General features: G+C 40.4%; 1 protein-coding gene across 6 annotated transcripts in view; it reads left to right on the top strand.

Annotated features, from left to right (window-relative positions):
• Positions 1-17742, top strand: part of EFNA5 (ephrin A5) — a 286192-nt gene that overhangs the window by 223242 nt on the left and 45208 nt on the right. For all 6 annotated transcript variants that reach the window (XM_019653140.1, XM_019653138.1, XM_019653143.1 and 3 more), the window contains one exon: positions 14653-14945. In XM_019653140.1, coding sequence (XP_019508685.1) covers positions 14653-14945 — 293 coding nt within the window. The remainder of the gene's footprint in view (positions 1-14652; positions 14946-17742) is intronic.

Genomic DNA, 17742 nt, shown 5'->3' with positions numbered 1-17742 from the left:
GTGGGGGTGGGAGTGGGGGTGGTGTATGGTAGCTCTGGCACGAATGACAGAGGGTAGCTACTGTCTGGCACTATAGCTTCTAGCCATGATATAATTTGCAAGACCCATGAATTTTCCCTGTCACTTCTTCCTGTTCTTCCAACTCATTGTTTTCTGCTTCTGTCTGTGGGGAAGGAGTTGGGTATACAAACGGCTGCCAAGTAACCTTCACTGCCTTTGCTAAAGGGCAGAAATCTCAGTCATGCATTTGCCATCTCACTTGGGCCGACTTCAGCCCAGCACAGCAACCTGGCCATTTGTGTTGCTGGTTGATTTAATATGGGCCAATAAGAAATACCCTAGTGGTTTTATAATAGCACTCCCTGAAAGAGCTCACCCATAAACAGGGAGAAACCTGCACCTCGGAGAAAAATTTGCATATCCTCTTCTATGATATTAGGGAATACTCTGGCTTGAAGTAGGCACTTTTTCAACTAAGTGTAAAATTCACATTGTTCTGTATTTTTTTAGCACCTGGACAACTTTTGCTCTTTGGGAAATCTTATAGAAATCCTATCCTACGGAAAATGCCATCTGTATTGTTGGAAGACAAAGAAGAATTAATTTGCCACTGTTGTTTAGATCTCAATCTAGAAAGCCAAAAAGTTTTAAAAAGATGTCTGCTGTGTATCAGCATTTCTTATCTTTGCATATTTTAAAAGGAGGCCTCTCCTTCACTCTCTTCCATTGCGGTTAACTGTAATCAGTACTTTATGGTTATATTATATAGCTTTGTTTCATTAGGGCAATGAAAACGGTATTGAACAATAGCAATATAATGCAGTGAAACAGTTTGTCATTCAGTTGGAAATTGCTAATGCAGTAGACAGTCGATAATACAATCAGCTCGACTTTCCTAGGAAAACATGAGCTAAATTTCCCCTATTTTTCTCTCAAACCTTGTTACAGGGCGGGGGGGACGGAAATGCTCTGAGCACCACTGGGAAGCTGGATGCTCCTGAATAGAGAATTTCTTTATATGTTGAATTTTGAATGACATCTACAGGTCCTGGGAAGAGCTACTATTTAAGATTCAAATTCTCCCTGGAGGCTTAAAAAAAAAAAAAAAAGTCTAGATAATTAACAGCCCTGAAAGGAAACAGCTGGATGAGTTGGTGTCTCCAAGTTCCTTCCACTAGTATGTCTCTCTGTAGTCCTGATGCAGAAGTAGGGTGCTTGTGAAGTTATGACCGAGTACCATGTTGCAAGCGGAAACGAAGGCTCTCTCTTGACAAGCCTGTGTCACCCACGCGGTATGCATTAAGAAATTCATAATGACTGTAGGTTAGGACTAGTAAACATGGGCAACGTCTAGGGCTGTAAAGGTAAACAAAAACTTGGTGTTTTTAAGGAGTGCTGAGTTAGGATTTTGTCCCTCTCAACTCTAGTACCTTAGTTGTGATGGTTGCTGCATCAGAACAAATTATAGCAAGTTATGTGAGACGAATTCATAGATTCAATAGCATACATAAACACTGAGCTGCAAATATACTGAGAATTCCATTTTTAATTCAGTGAGTGCTTGGGAATGCTGGGTTGCAATTTACCATTAAAAAAAAAAACAAAAAAACTAGGAGTGATGTGTCTTAATTTTGTGTTGCCCTCTAAGTTTTTCTAGACCAACATTCTAGAACCAACATTTTTCTCTCGTGTGATGCGAATTTTTAAATGTCCTAATTGTCTACCAGAGAATAGCAGTATTTCATGTTTCCATATAGTTCCAAACATCTCTCACATCTTTAAAGATATTAATTAATCAGGCCGGCCGAGTGGCTCAGTTGGTTAAGAGCTCGCTCAAGAGTGTGAGCTCTGAGCAACAGCAGTTCGATTCCCAGCTGGAGCTGAGCTTCTGCTGAGCTGCCAACAGGTGGCAGGATGGCTCAGCTAAAAAAATAAATAAATAAAGATATTAATTAATCTTGAAACCACCTGGTTTAAAAAAACAACAAAAAACCTACATTTAATTCTCTACCAGGAACTACTGCTATACATATGTAAGTTTATTCCTTCAGCTTTTATGTCAGAAATTGATGTTTAAAGTAAAACAAAAAGCACTTCCCATAGTTCCCAATTGTCAGTCTATTTCCTCTATTGGGTTAGAATAGTTTGTAACTTCTTAGGATTCAAACCCTAAGTTGAGGTGTGTGGGTAAGCATCACAGGATGCCTAGTCACATAGTAAATGCAACTCCAGTTCAACTTTACTGTCTGCATGGGCAGAAGGAAAAGGCGTTTCTGCAGCCAGGACGCTGTTCTCCCTTCTGTCCAATATCCTCTTAGCCGCACCAACAGTGGATACACTCTTTATTAGCATCATAGATGGAGTGTCTAATCTGCCCACTTGGCCAGCGCATGTCATGTTACTTTCTCTGGTCGTCATAAAACCATAGTAACCAGCATCTTTAGTGACCAAGACTTGGGCTTTTCAATTAATAACTAGATTCATTTGAACATCCTTGGATGTGTCTTGCTGTTGTGAGTCTTTTCTCAGCTGAGACAGAAAATCTGCGAGTGTACCAAAGAGAATTCCCTTTGTGCCTACTTGTTTGCCTCCAGAGATAGGATTGAAATGTACACTTTACATGTGTGGAATGGGAAAGAAAAAAATCTAAGTTTGTTTTAGAATACAAAATGGGTTATGATTTTAATTAAATATTTGACATGCACAGAGTAGATACCCAGATGTTGAATTAAAACACCAATCAATGAAATTGCCCTTTTCTGTAAATAAATCAATCAATGAGACAGTGTCGCAGTTATCCTCACACTGGATGAGATTCTGTGCTAAGACCGGGGCTCGTTTAATGGCTCCCCTAGGTTTAGTCCATGCCTTTGTTGTTTCTGACCCAGCTCATCAACACTTGAGTTTGTAGCTCCACAGTAGCTCACATTCTCTCTCCTCTCTCTCTTGGACTTGAACCATCTGAACAGCAATAAAATGTGAATGTGAATGTGAAAGACACTTGGGGATCTGGGCTTGTACTGAGTGCTGAAGAAAGCCAGTTGTGATCCTGTCCTCAAGGCTCAGGGTGCTGAGTTGTCACCCAGCATGGAGTGCCCATTATCACCCTCTTATTTCATCGTCTTTGTGTCTTGGCACTAATCGTCCCTCTGAAACCGCACAGTCCCCACAAGTGGCTCACTCAGAGCTTGTAGAGGGACCAAAAATTCTGCAAGTTCAAGAGGAGGGTCATGCGTACTTGCTTTGAACTCTAGTTCTTTTCCAAGGTAGGCATTTAGAAAGGCGAGCTTATTAAAATGAAAAGGGAAGGGGCAAACGACAACTGTGTTCTCTGTCATTGACATAGACAAGCATTGAAGTAGGTGGAGATATTACAGCACTTTAGAATCCCCTAAAGTGCTGAGATTTATTTCTGAAAAATAAATGGTGAATTGTTTCTTTCGCTCTCCTCCTTATGTTTCCTTGGGTTAGAGCAATTAGTTTCTTATTTTTTACGATTGCATTATTCTCGCATATATCTTTCTGTGGTCCAGGCTATAAAAGTAAATAGAGGATCCAGCTGAATGAATGGGTATCCTTTTAATGAGTGTGGGGAGGAAATAATAATACTAAGTACTGCAAAACCGTTTTTATGTGATGAACTGAAGTACCTTTGTTCCCGAGCTCCCCAGTTTTAAGCCACAGGCTACCCGTAAATGTGTGCGTAGATGATAGTTTTATGTATGCTGGTGTTAACAGGGTACCTCATGGTTTATCTTGTCCCCAGAATGCACTTAATATGATTTTTGAAAGGTGGTAGCATATTCTGTTTTAATTTCCAGGGTCAAGGAAGGGTAAGATGGAGTATGTGACTTTTCTGTAACACCCTTCATTCTATATCTGTGGGCGAAAGCCTTGCTGAAACAGTGAGATAACACAGTTGCCGGGTGATAATACAGTCATTTTTGTGGCACCATAAGTTAATTTCAGAGGTGAAACTATCCTTACTTAGGAAAATAATGCGCCTTCTCCCCTCAGACCAGCCATTTGCTCAGAAATGCAGATGGCTATTGTCTCCTACGTGCATGGTATTGGGGGTACCAGCATTGGCTTAACAGCTGTCTTCCCTCCCCCTTATTTCCTTGCTTCATGGCTGTCATCACGTTGTTTTTCACTGATTCTTTATATCTCTGATGTCCCTGACAGTGATGTAATTCGATACCATGCCACCCCCAACTCTACCATTAATTACATTCTAAGCTGCCTGAATTAGCCTGCGCAGGTCACCATAGCAAAATACCATAGACTTGGTGGCTTAAATGATATAAATGAATGATCTCACAGTCCTGGAGTTAGAAGCCCCGGATGAGAGTCCCCCAGGGTCAGCTTCTGGTAGAAGTTCTCTTCCTGGCTGGCAGGGAGGGGTACATCAGAGGAGGGAAGAGAGAGGGCTCTCTCTGAAGTCTTCTTAGAAGGACACTAATCCTATTGCATCGAGACCCTGTCCTTTATGACCTTACTTCACTTGGCCTGTCTCCAAATACAGTCACATTGGGGACTGGGACTTCAACATATGAATTTGGGAAGTAGGGACACCAACATTCAGTCTGTAATACTGCCCAAGTAATAGGAGACAAGTAGAGAACCATACCATGACACAACCTTTGTAGCAGTTCTTAAACTTTTAAGCTGACGTGCACGCCCGGTGCTCCCTCCACCTAGCAACGGCCTGTGTGAACACATTGTGATGATGGTTGCAGGGGAGCACGTGAGAAGGCTCGGGAGAAAGCTGAAAAAGTGAAGAATCTCAAATTCCTGTTTGCCTTCCCATCTTCCCACAGTGACCTGGAGTGGCTAGTAGAGGGGCGGAGGGAGACATTTCTAATCCCCTGAAGTGCCTCAGGACGATGGATTTGTTCTCGTCTTTCTCGAGAAAGATGTGAGTCACTGTTCGGTAGCTCTGAGGTAACTGGTCGGTTCCTGAGAAAGTCGCTTTTTTCTCCTGACCCCGGCTTGAGGAACAGAGGCTGGATGTCCTGGTGGGAGGGGCGCAGTCTGCACTCCCCGTGCTTTCTGCTGACTGGAGCACACCCTGGGCTTATCCCAGCCTGGTCCAGGCCTGACCTGAGCACAAGGGAGCCTCAGAACCAGAGACCCTCTGGGTTGCCAACTCGTGGTTGCCGGGACACAGCTCAGAGCAGAACAGTGGTTGGCAGAGGCCGAAAAGGGAGCCGTGGCTGTTCCTGCCAATAGGATGGGCGGTTGCAGGATTTTGTGAAGCAGTCTGATGAACCCTCTCAAATAGAGGCCCCGAATGCTGCTCAGCTGTGTAATTGGGATGGAAAAGGGCCAATGAGAGGCAGCAGTTTGTGCTTAACCTTTTGGAAGTCTTGTTCCAGGAGATGGGGAGCGGGGAGAGGGGAGAAGAAGCATTACAAATAATAAGCTTCTCCGCCTGATTTGTAATGAATTAGTAATAAATGGCCTAGCGCTCTACGAAAGTCTGACGATTACGGAGCAGCTTTAGCTAAGTGCACGGGACCACATCTTATTTTGATCAGCTGTAGCATAGCAAAGACATGTAATTATCATAATCTAACAATTAGCCTGGCATCACTTTCCAGTGTTTAATTACCCCGATAAATGGTAATTGAATAGAGGACTTAATGACAAGAGAGAAACTTTCATTCTGCCTTAGGTGCTTAAGTTGTCTACTCGGCTGGGCATAATTTTCTGGCATCGCTCGAACAGCAGCCCCGATTATAATTTTCCTTTCTGCAGTTGGCCATTATTTTGTTTTCTGATCTTAACCTTTGTTTATCATATTACTTAGCTCTTCTCAAAATTGGACAGGGGACCCAAAACACTAGGAGATTCTTGGGCACGTCACACAGTTTTCCTGTTTTTTTAAGCATTGCTTCTAATATCCTCCAGCTCCAATTTCCCTTCTTTGGACATCTCTCAAGTCGCTACTATGTGCAGACACTGTGCTAAGTTTTGAGGATACCAAGATGTATAAACACCAGCACTGTGTCCAAGGAGCTCCATACTATATTAATAAAAAGAGGTCTATGCAAAAATATTATAATAAAAATAATTGGTGATTTGCTTTCAGTGCAGTCCCAGTTTTCTTTTAAATCAATGCGTTTACCTTGAATAAATTCAATACTTTTTGACTATACCCACTACCTAGTGTTTAATGACTCCGGGTTCTTTTTTTCTCACCTTAGCCTCTTTCTGGGTCTCAGATTTGTACCCAGCTGCTTACAGGGTTTTAACCAACCAAATAAAAGTAACTACTCCTCATATGCCAATTTATATAGACACAGCAACCAATGTCTGCTTTACGCCCTAAAACTTTATAATAAACATTATTATTGTCATTATTGTACCCTAGCATTACCAAATATGTTTCCCCTTGTCCTATAAAGATCAAATGAAAGAAAGCAATGAAACATGTATTTCCTTTCTTCCAGCTTGTTTTTTGTTTGTTTAACAATCGATTAATAGAGATTAGTCCCATGCTGCATAGGTCTCAAAACCTTGCCCCAAGTTTTGAAATGTCAGGACTAAATTTCAGACTTAGTTGAAACTGACTCCAATTAGTTAGCCTCAAGCCATAAGACAGATAGTCATTTCACTGTTTGCATACCAGTACGTAAGACCTATTAAATCATTATTCAAGTTGGTTAATAGAAAGGACATTTATTAGAGTGCTTTGGTTATGTTTTTATTATTGAAACTAGAAATAGGCTGAAATTCCGCTGGGTAACTCCATCCCAAAAGGATACGAAAGGGCCACCTGGGTGTGAGCAGTTTGGCAAGTGGCTTATTTGTTTGATTGACTCCTGCATCCCCTGTACAAAATCAGTTTGTTTAATCCTTTTCTCCTAGGACAGTGGCTGGATAACCTGTTCAATGATTTCCTGCGTCTGCTTTTGGATCTGTGTGTAAGTGGCAGGTGCTCTGTTCTGTGTGCTTGACACGATGGAAAACTCTGGATAGCATAAGGCATGAAGGGCAGCTTTGTCTAGAAGCTCCTAGCCAGCAGGAGTTGAGAAAAAGCCTGTTTTGCATTGCGGAAATGACCTCTGTGGGGACATATACTGACCAATTGCCTGACGATAATTCTTTATTTTAATCCCTTTCTGAAAACCGTTTGAAGTGATCTGTGTTTGTGAGGTCTGCAGAACTCTGGTTAATTCTTTGGCTGCCTTGGTCTGTTGTTGAGCAATCTTACTCCATGCTCGAGGCCTCTGTGGGGGCTTTAAAGCAATTAGACTGTCACCCAAAGCTCCCGGTCCCTTCCTGAAGGAAAGTCTTGTTTAGGCTCTGCCAATTTAATGCCTTGTTTCCTTTGGAGCTCCTCAGTCAAGCTAATAAAACAAACTCCAAATGAGTTAAAACACTGGAGGAGAGAAATTTTGTGGGCCCTGTATTTGAAACAGGTATTACTCTTGGGAGATACCAGTCTGAAAAAGTCAGACTGATGTGACTTGTACTAGAAAAGCAACAAGTGAAAGCTATTTGAGCATTTTATCCATCCATTTGATATGAATAATTAGTATTAAATGTGGGATTTTAAAATCACTTGCTTAAGTATATTCGCATGTGTGCGCACGGAAAAATAAAAAAAGTGGCAGGTTAGTATACTAAACAAGTAATGAATTCTAAACACCTGGCCAAGTAAATTATGTCTTATCCCCATTGCCAACTATTATTGAATTGAAAGCAGAGCTCTCATGCTACAGAATTTATAATTACCAAAATATGCATGTATAAGAACTTCACTGGAACTTCCATTAATGGATAAATATGGCACCAGCTCTGGGTTATAAATATTTTTTCAGTATCTTGTGCTTCATTGGATGAAAATGTATGTGTTGTTGCATATGCATATCAACTGCAAAAGAGTAAGTAGGAAACATCTCTGAAATTCACCCTTGAGTAGTTTTTTTTGTTTTTTTTGTTTTGTTTTGTTTTGTTTAACTTGTAAATCTTCACTTCTGTGGGAATGTTATTATTGGTGTGTTCTAGAGCCTGGAAGTGCTGGATTAGACTTCTTGCAATGCTGTGTTTCAGTCGTTCATGTACTATATATCTCATTCAACCTTAACTACTGGCCTGGTCACCATGAAACTGCCCATGACTGACTATCCCAGAGCTGAAAATGAAGGTCAAGTACCAATATATGTGACAGAGAGACATGTTTCAGCCTGTGAGGGAGAGAACACTTTCAAATTCAGTAAAACAAACCTTTCTTCAGCCCCCGTTGAAGCTATTATTATTATTATTATTTAGCCCCAGTTTGATTTGCTGTTTATATTTCATGCTTTAGCTGCTGCAGGAAAACAACAGCCAAAAAGCACATCTTTAGATTTAGGATGGCAAAGCCATAAGGCTTACATTCTGTGCTGAAAGGGATAACAGAAGGAGGCAAGAAGGGATGCGTTATGTAACAGAGACTGCGGTCCTGCCTGCCTCCTCACGTAGCATATTTATAAACCAAATCCCATGTCTGTTGCAGGGCCCATTAGGTCCTTCAGGACAGATGAGAAATTCTTCTGGTTAAAAAGAGACACCTTATTCTGAAATTAGCCTTTAAGTCAATAATAGTAGAACTAAAAGACAGTGCTGCCAAGATATATTTGCTCTAGATTTCGTTTAAAATTTGGGAGGAACCCTGAGCTGATAAATTTGCTTAATCTTTGACCATAAATCATATCCTTTTACATTTCAATTTCAGAATGTAATAGATTAAGTTGCCTTGTAATTAAAGAAGTGACATTGTACTGTTCAAATAGGGATATTAAAACAATCACCTCTTTGACAGATTCAAATACATTTAAAATGTACTAATCAACTATCTAGTTCATGAGAAATAACATTTTCATTATTGAATCCTTTAAAACATTACATGAAAGGGGGATAAAGTGTCTCCCAGCTTCCTAACCTCTCACAACCGCTCTGCCTCCTTTCGGTAATGCTGTTTCTATATATATGGCGTGAAGAAACTTCACTCAGGAGCTGCTTGATAAAATACCTCAGTACATATTTCCCTGGAAGCAGGCACTGTGCTGTGCCAGCAACATATGCTAAAGGCCAATTTAGAACGTTTTAAATATGCACCATCCCCTTCCTTTTCCAGCTACTAAAATAAAATGCATTTTGGCTTTAGCAAATGAGGATGGAATGAGGGAGGAACACAGGAGGGGAAAGTGGCTAAAGAGGAACTGAGAGACGGGAGATCTGGTGCTGTCCCTCTGTAGCCTGACACACCAGAGGGATCGCCCGCGTGTGCTTTGGACTTAGCCCCCTCACTTGTCCATGCCTGCCACACAAGAGTGCATGGTGGTTGGGGCAGAAGGAAGGTCGGTGACTTGGGAAAACCATCCACTCAGGGAGAAAGCTAGGTGAATGTCCATGTGCCGTAGCAAAGAGGAATCGAGGACAGAGTACGTTGAGAATTTCCACTTGGAGTAAAGGGCTGCAATACTCAAGTACTAGATGTCCCCAGTGGAGGGACCCACGTTTGAACATAAAAATTAGTTAGGAGGATCAAAGTCCTTATGGTTCAGGTTAACTGTGGTCATGAAATAATGTTTCGGTCCCTGTCTCAGTAGAATTTTGAGGAGTGCATTGTTGATAACTACATGAAATGGTAGGTTTTCAACTGTTACCTCACTTCTATTTATTTCATTTGAATTCTGAGACTCAAGTCATGATTCACTTTCTCCAGACAGGTTAAGTAAGGAGAGAGATATTAATAATAGTTTTAAATTTACAATCAAAATTATATTTAGCTGTGGAATGTCATCAGGTAAACACTGAAAACAAACACACATGTCTACATATAGACTTTCTATCTCAAATCCCAACTTTGGTTGTTATTTTTGCTATCAGTAGCCCCGGTGTGTGTGTGTGTGTGTGTGTGTGTGTGTGTGTGTGTATTTTCCCCTAATCCTCCAGGCAGCCTCTGGGTCATCAAGAACTATCATAAAGTACATAATTCATTTTTGGTAATTGAGTTGATTACAAGGAACTAGTTTCCATGCTGAATTTTATTCTTCTTAATTAACTAAAATGAGCCTTTGATAATATGTGTGACATATTCTCAACCAGTCTTCTGCCAAATTTTGATGAATGTGTACAGTGTATCCTTGCCATAACAGAGTATATATACTATTATATGCAATAAGGAGCATTGACCTAAGTACACACAACCTAGTGGAGAACAAAACCATCATTCTATGCATAGGAGATGTTTCCTGGCACTTGAGACTTTTGTATTGTGAGAACACATCAGGGCAATAATCATTTTACTCCAACACAATCACTTTTCTAAGTGTGGTAACTATGCATGCTTTTATATTATAAACCACTGTGATAATTTAGTAGAGATTGTATTGTTATTACTGCTGGCTTATTGGTAAAAAGTTCAGCAGATACAGAAATTTCAGAGAGGTAGAGATCCACAGATACAATGGATGAGATTAAGGGTAGGAGTAAAGAGGACACATTTATAAGAAAATATGCAAGAAATTTACAAATATGTTAAAACACTGGCCATGCTACCCATGGCATTTGTAAATATTGGCAAGCGGAGCCATTCTTAGGAGTGAATTTGCTCTTTATCTCTTTTAGTATGAGCTGAAACTCACAAAGCTGTTTCCTAATGAGAAAAAGGATCTCTTTATGTTAAAACCTTTATTCTATGAAAGACTGGAATGATGTGTGTGACTCAGGAGCTAACCCTGCAATCTAGGCTTATTCTAAGTGTTGATGCCCCCTTCAGCTTTCAGGTTAGGATTTTGGGGTCAACCTAGTGGGGAAGATAGGAGGGCTGGGCCACCTTTCAGCAGACTTTCCTGAAAGATCAGTGTAAATTGGGTGAGGGGAATTACAACTGGTAATGGCTTTGGAGCCATTATGATGAAGAGAAAAGAGAATATGCTTCAGAACCCAGAAGAACTTGGGCTGAAATCCTAACTCTGCTACTTATTTCCTATGGGGGGAAAAAAAATTGAACTAAGAGAATAGCAACTTCCCTGAAAGTCATTTACTCATTGGTCAAATGAAACTCATTATAACCCCCCAATAAGAATTTCATATGACAGCAGATGTAAAGCCATAACATGGCACATCCTGGATGTGGCTAACAATTTGTTGCATCTGTGAATGAAGAATGACATGAAACCCCATCAAGAATGAGAATCATATCATCCTCCTAGGGAAATACAAAGTAGACCTAAGAACTTGACGTTAGCAATTTACTCTCTCAGGAAGTGGAATAGTGAAGCGCTTCGGTTCAGAGGTCAGAACTTGGGTTGCTTGGGTTTGAAATCTGCCTTCACCTTTTACTAGTTATGTAACCTTGAGCACATTGCTTGCCTTCTTAATCTCAGTTTTTTCATTTTAAAGTGGTGTACAAATTAATGTCTATGTCATGGTATTTGTGATGGAGATTAAATTGAGATCGTGAATGTAACATAATAAGCACTCAATAATATTAGCCACACATACATGTGCTTCTTCACAGTAGGGCCAGAAAAGAATAGTTCAGGGCTACTTTGTAGCCAGAGAGCGTCATTTGGGATAGTATTAGAATATTTAACCCTAAACTTTTCTTTGAATTGCACATGGTACATTATACAGATGTCTTTTATGAATTCTAATCTATCCTTGTTTTTATTTATATTGGCTCTTTGAAGTTGACATTAGTAAACTAATTTATGTAAATTAAAGATCTGAAACAGAAGTGTAAATTAGTTCCATGCTGAATCATCATCTTTGTCATATGTATGAAAAGAAGGGTAGAAATACTAATTCCTGGGCCATCACATTTTTAAAATAGGTTCCCCAGTGATTCATGTAACACTCCACACAAAGTAAAATGTCACCAGAAAGGTCAACCCAATGGGAAATGATTCTTCAGTCTCATGGTTTGTTTTATTAAACTTTAGCAATATTTACAAGGATAAACGTTGGAAAAGGGAAGCCAAAGTTGAGGCGTCAAAAAACCATGACAATTTGTAGAATTAAGCAATAACAGAATGGGTCCAGACAGTGGAGGTTTCAACTTTTATTTTCACTTTTAAGCAGTGTCAAGTGTTAGTAAAAGCTAAAATGAGTGACACTTAGGTAAAGGGAAAACATCCCCCTTGAATGTCTTTAAAATCTATAATAATAATATAATAATATAAAGTGCATCTGGACCTCTCCTGCTGCTGCAGCGCCTGTCTGGCTCTCCTCCAGAACTTGTCAGGCTGCTCTGAGTGCTGGTGATTCATAGCCCAGCACCCTTTTATCTGAACATTGCAGTGTCTTTTCTTTGTACTTTGGCAGTGATGTTACCTTGATGTCCAGAAATCTTTTAAAAGCAACACAGGCTTTCCTTGCATCTTGACAAATCGTTGTCTGCCAATAACGAAGAAAAAGTAAACCTGGTTCCATGATCATTGTAAATATACAGAAATAAATACCTCTGAGGGTTTTTTTTGTGTTTTTTTTTTAATGGTATTTTGAGATCCTCTCCCTGAAAAGTGGTCTGATTTCTTTATTTCCTTTGTATAAATCAGTAGGCTGCTTTTCAAAAGCAGGGGTCAAATGGAGTTTCTGTAGGTCATTTGATATGTGAGGACAGACTGAGGATGTTTATGTGATTTTTGGATTTTTAAAAAGGGAAACGAGGATTATTTTTGTTTCTGTTGTATGCTGATATTGCTGTTCTTTAAAAGTTAATGTTTTATTGTTACCCATTTTGATATGCTTTAATATGTCCTGCTAATCGTAGCACTGTTTCGCATTCACATGGTGCGTTTTCATACATTCCCGTATCTAAGACATGAAGCAGCCGTGTGAGGTCAGCAAGGCAGCTTCTCGTTATTATTCCAATTTAACATGAGGAAACGGAGGTGCAGAATGGTGTATGAATTTCCCATTCAACCTGCAGCAGAATCCTTACATCCGGGTCTACTCACTCATCGTTAGTGCTTCCACTTTTACCATGTTGTATTTCAGAGAGGAATCTTGGCTTTGTCAGTGAATATTTAGCATCCAGAGTGAAGGTGGCGGTATTTCTACTGGGCTGAACGTTGATCACAACACCTGTGAAAGGTCTTTGTTACTTTTGGATGCTGCATTTTTAGGAGAACACTGGGAAACTTGGAGGAAGAGGGTCAAGAAACTAGAATGGTGACGAGCCTGGGAATTACACCAGAAATAACCAAAGGAAGCAGGATTTTCAAGTCTAGAGAAAGGAGGCTACGGAGAGCCATCGCTGACATCTCTAAATGTTTTATGGACTACCTGGTGGACGGAGAATTAGATTTGTTCTTTGTCACTTCAGGCAGCAGAAGTAGGATCACTGGCTAGATGTCACACAGAAGCAGATTTATGCTCGATATAAGAGAAACTTTCTAACATTCAGAAATGTCCAAAAATGGAATAGACCAGCTTACCGTCACTGGGAAGTGTTCGTGTTGAGACTGTCTGACTTGATTATATGACTTTATGGGCATTATATTTCAGCAGTAATACAGTTTTATGATGACCTTTCTAAGAGCTCAGAGAAGAATTTCTTCACTGGCTAAAGACAGGGGTTTTGTTGGTTTTCCACCCTGATTTTAGAAAGTTGTATGCATAACAATTCCTGTTTCCAGTCACTGGATCCTGAGAAATACTTCGGGGAAAGGCATATTAGTTAAAACAAATAAGCAAAACTTTTGTAAGGTAAGATTGGAGCAGACTGTGTGTGTGTGTGTGTGTGTGTGTGTGTGTGTGTGTGTGTGTGTGCGTGCGCGCGCGCATGCATGTGAGTGTGTGCATTTTAACTGTTTCAGGATGAAGTGCCTCTAGTTTTCGCTCTTTTCTTCTGGCTTGTTACTTTCAGTACTCATCAGTTCAGCCCTAGAACACAACCTATAAAATGAAAAGAAATGGAGGAAATGTCATTTGATGTAGATGGTTTCAATTTTCTTACTATAGAAAGGGACAGGACATCAAGAAAAGAGATTGGCTAAAATGAGTTTGTGACATAAGCAGATTTACTAAGGGAAATACTTAGCTAGGATCCGAAGTCTCCATTCCAAGTCTAGCTCAATAACTCACTACTTCATCGTTATGCCATAGATTTTTATTTTCCTCTAAAGTGGAAGTGTTGTTCTAGAGCTTTTCTTTTCCAACTTTTATGATTTTAATTCTCTCAGTTTTATGACTCTAATTCTCTCAATCTGCATAGAAAATTGAGGATGGTCTCAATTATAACAAAAACAATGCAGTCATTTGTTCTTTAAATTAATTTTTCATTTATTCAAAAACATTTATTGAACAAAACACTAGTTTAGAAATATGACAGCTTTGCTTCAATATGTGTGATTTGAAGACTGAAAGGAAAACAACACATAATTATCTTTAATACTTAAAATGGCCATGAAGGGTTCCATTTTTAGGGCATTTTGAAACACATATACTAGAATTCCTCTGTAAAATGGCTTGTTGCGGCTTCGATTTGGAACAGTAACCTTTCAAACCATGCCCCGCATCACAGTAGCATGCAAGAAAAACAACTTACAATAAATATTTTAGTCTTGCCATTATTAAAGGTTCAGCCACTGATTCCAAACAGCAAGGCTTTCCTTGATGAGTAATCGCAGCTTTTCCTTCTTCTGACAGATTCCAGAGGGGTGACTACCATATTGACGTCTGCATCAACGACTACCTGGATGTCTTCTGCCCTCACTATGAGGACTCGGTCCCGGAAGACAAGACCGAGCGTTATGTCCTGTACATGGTGAACTTTGATGGCTACAGTGCCTGCGACCATACTTCCAAAGGGTTCAAGAGGTGGGAATGTAACCGGCCTCACTCTCCAAATGGACCGCTGAAGTTCTCAGAAAAATTCCAGCTCTTCACACCCTTTTCTCTAGGATTTGAATTCAGGCCAGGCCGGGAATATTTCTACATCTGTGAGTATATACAGATTTATCATGTGGTAGAGCAGCTGCAAGAATCCAGAGTAATTTTTTACCCGTGTTTCAGAGCCTTGCAGCGAGCTGGACTCTGCATTACAGATGTCTCCTTGTAAATGCATACATCAAGGTCCCCAGATACATTAGCTGGGAATTGAGAGCACAAATTAGATTAAAGACACAGCGCCTCTCCCCCTATGCAATTGCGTGTCAGCCTGTTCAGTGAACCACTGCTGACTTGTATTTCTTTTAAATGAAAATTGCGAGGACTTCTCCAAAGCTGAGGAAAAGAAAAAAGATTCCTGAAAAAAAAAATTAAAGGAAATAATTAAATTTACATAGCTTAGAGTCATTGGATTTCTTAGTCAGGTGTCAGCAATACCCTTTCAGTCATCCACATTTTCGGTGGAGAAAGCCAAAACTCCTGCAAATGTCAGCATGCTGACGATAAATACTCTCTTTGCACCAAAGAGAAAAGACAAGTATTAAGAGCAGCTGTGTCTTTAAACAGGAAAGAGCGTAAAGAAAGATCTAGAAAGGGTTCCAAGGGAACTGGTGTGTTTCCCACCTGTGAGCATTAAGTGACTTTGTCCTGAGAGAGCACTAATGCCTTCTCAGCAGACCTCTGTATTAATCACATTTTTATGGTCTCCTGTTTCTCCATCACATGCACCATCACTATGTCAGGTATCAGACTACTCATATATTCCAGGTAAACACTTCTCAAATCTCACTGTGCATAAGTCACCTGGGCATCTCGTTATAACGCAGATTCTGATTCAGGGGGTCTGAGGCGGGGCCCGAGATTTGGTATTTATAAAGCTCCCAGGTGATGGTGATGCTGCTGGTCCATGGACCGCACTTTGAGTTAGCAAGGTTCTAGGTAATATTGAATTTAGGCAGCTTGCTGTGTATCTATCTGGACTTTTCCTTTAACAAGTATCGAATTTTTGAGTTATCTGGACTTTCCCACCTGTTTTCACTGTCAGTTGAAGGATTTTAAAGTGTCTTTGTTCAAAAGTACATTTATCAAATAGCTTATCATGGCTCAGAAATGTTGGGGGACGCAAGATGAAAGGACACCCCCTGTCCTCAAGGAGTGACTCTCTAGTGGGGAGCAGACATGTCAGGAGACAAAGTGTAAATAGACCACTGCCGAGTGAAGGTAAATGCAGGCAATGGTAGGACTGTGGTGGAGGGTGTACCTCCCCTGCTTGGGAGAATGAGGACGTGCAGTGGCACACAGTGTGTGGGGATCCAAGCAAGACCACCCCGTATGCTTAGCATCGGCTTTCACCCCCGTTTGCCAGACCAACAAGATGAACAATTCCTGTTCTTCTGACTCATTTCTCCAGTCCAAGTGGCCCCACCCATCCCTAACCCACATGTTTTAAGTCTACAAGGATTTCCAGCTCCTCCTCTTCTCTAGAAAACAGAATTTTATTATAAGCTGGATTTCACCATCACAAGGGCACTCTCACTTATATTGGAATTGAATTTAAAAAGGAAATTGAACAGTACCAGTTTTATTATTTCAGTGCATATTTCAGTCGTTAGTCATGAGAAAACATGTAAAACCCTTGATATTATCTCACATTCGATGCATAAAATCAGAAAAGGAATATTGAGTCCCACGGTTGGAGGAAACGCTGGTGTACAGTGAATTCACACGTTCTCAGGCTGCAGGCTCTTGCCTTTTGCTGATTTTTTACTTTGTGAAAGAATCTCATTCCGCAAATGTGAAAAAGAGAAGAACTTCAGCAATGGGACGGCAACTCACTAATTGCCTGACTCTAAACTATCATACCAGTGTAGGAGGAAGTTATTGCCAGTTTCTAAATTTTTTGTAGCTCAGGTTAAAAAAACAACAAAAGCAAACCCCAAAAATTAACAATAAGCACTAAGATGGGAAACATACCAGCTAACTAGTTGATGGCCTGATTATTACAAATTAGGGAATCCACTGAGGTTCATAAGCAAGTTGTTATTATTCAGATATACCCATAGTGCTTAGGACTCGTGTTGCCTCATTTGGGGTTGAATTCAATATTTCACTAAAAACCATTATGTGTCTTCTATAACATTCATTTAACAGAGCCATTTAACTGTCAAGGACTCCTGTCAAACTAATTGTTCCAAAATGCTTCAAAATATCAAGAGCATTTTCCTGTTCAGCTGAGTTTAACCTGAATTCCCTTTTTATTTATTTATTTATTTATTTATTTATTTATTTATTATTAAAAGATTTTATTGGGGAATCAGGGAAGGGGAACACACAAGTTGCTGTCCTTTTTTTGTTCTTCAGTCTAGTTGTGAAAGACATCGCTTCACTGGCCCATGTTGGCATCATCATTGCGCTCTTCCTGGGCAAGGCATTCACTCGCTGGCCATTAGACAGCCACTCACGGTGGCTCTTGGCAGCTCACGCCTGCTGCCAGACAGCCCCACTGCAGCCTACGCCGTCGCCAGCGACTCACGGCAGCCCAGCTCCAGGTTGAGCTGTTGCTCACCATCTTAGCTGTAGAGGGCACAGCGTCACTGGCCCTAATGTGGGATCCGAACTGGGGCCCTGCTGCTCAGAGTTGGCATCCCAAGCCAACTCTTAACCAACACTGGCCCCTGAATTACCTTTTTAAATGAAAGGTAAAATAGCACAAAATTAGCAGCAAGGAGATGTTCATTTACAAGTAGCACAGTAGCCTATAGTTGGTTATATTGATTATTTAACCTAATATTTTAGAACCACAAGAGCATCCTTCTGTGGCTTTTTAGTAACGAAAGGGTTTCCTCTTTC

The sequence above is a fragment of the Hipposideros armiger genome, unplaced genomic scaffold (assembly GCF_001890085.2).
Source record: "Hipposideros armiger isolate ML-2016 unplaced genomic scaffold, ASM189008v1 scaffold_196, whole genome shotgun sequence".
NCBI classification, from domain to species: Eukaryota; Metazoa; Chordata; class Mammalia; order Chiroptera; family Hipposideridae; genus Hipposideros; species Hipposideros armiger.
The sequence above is the reverse complement of the archived record's forward strand: the minus strand, read 5'-3'. Positions and strand labels throughout refer to the sequence as shown.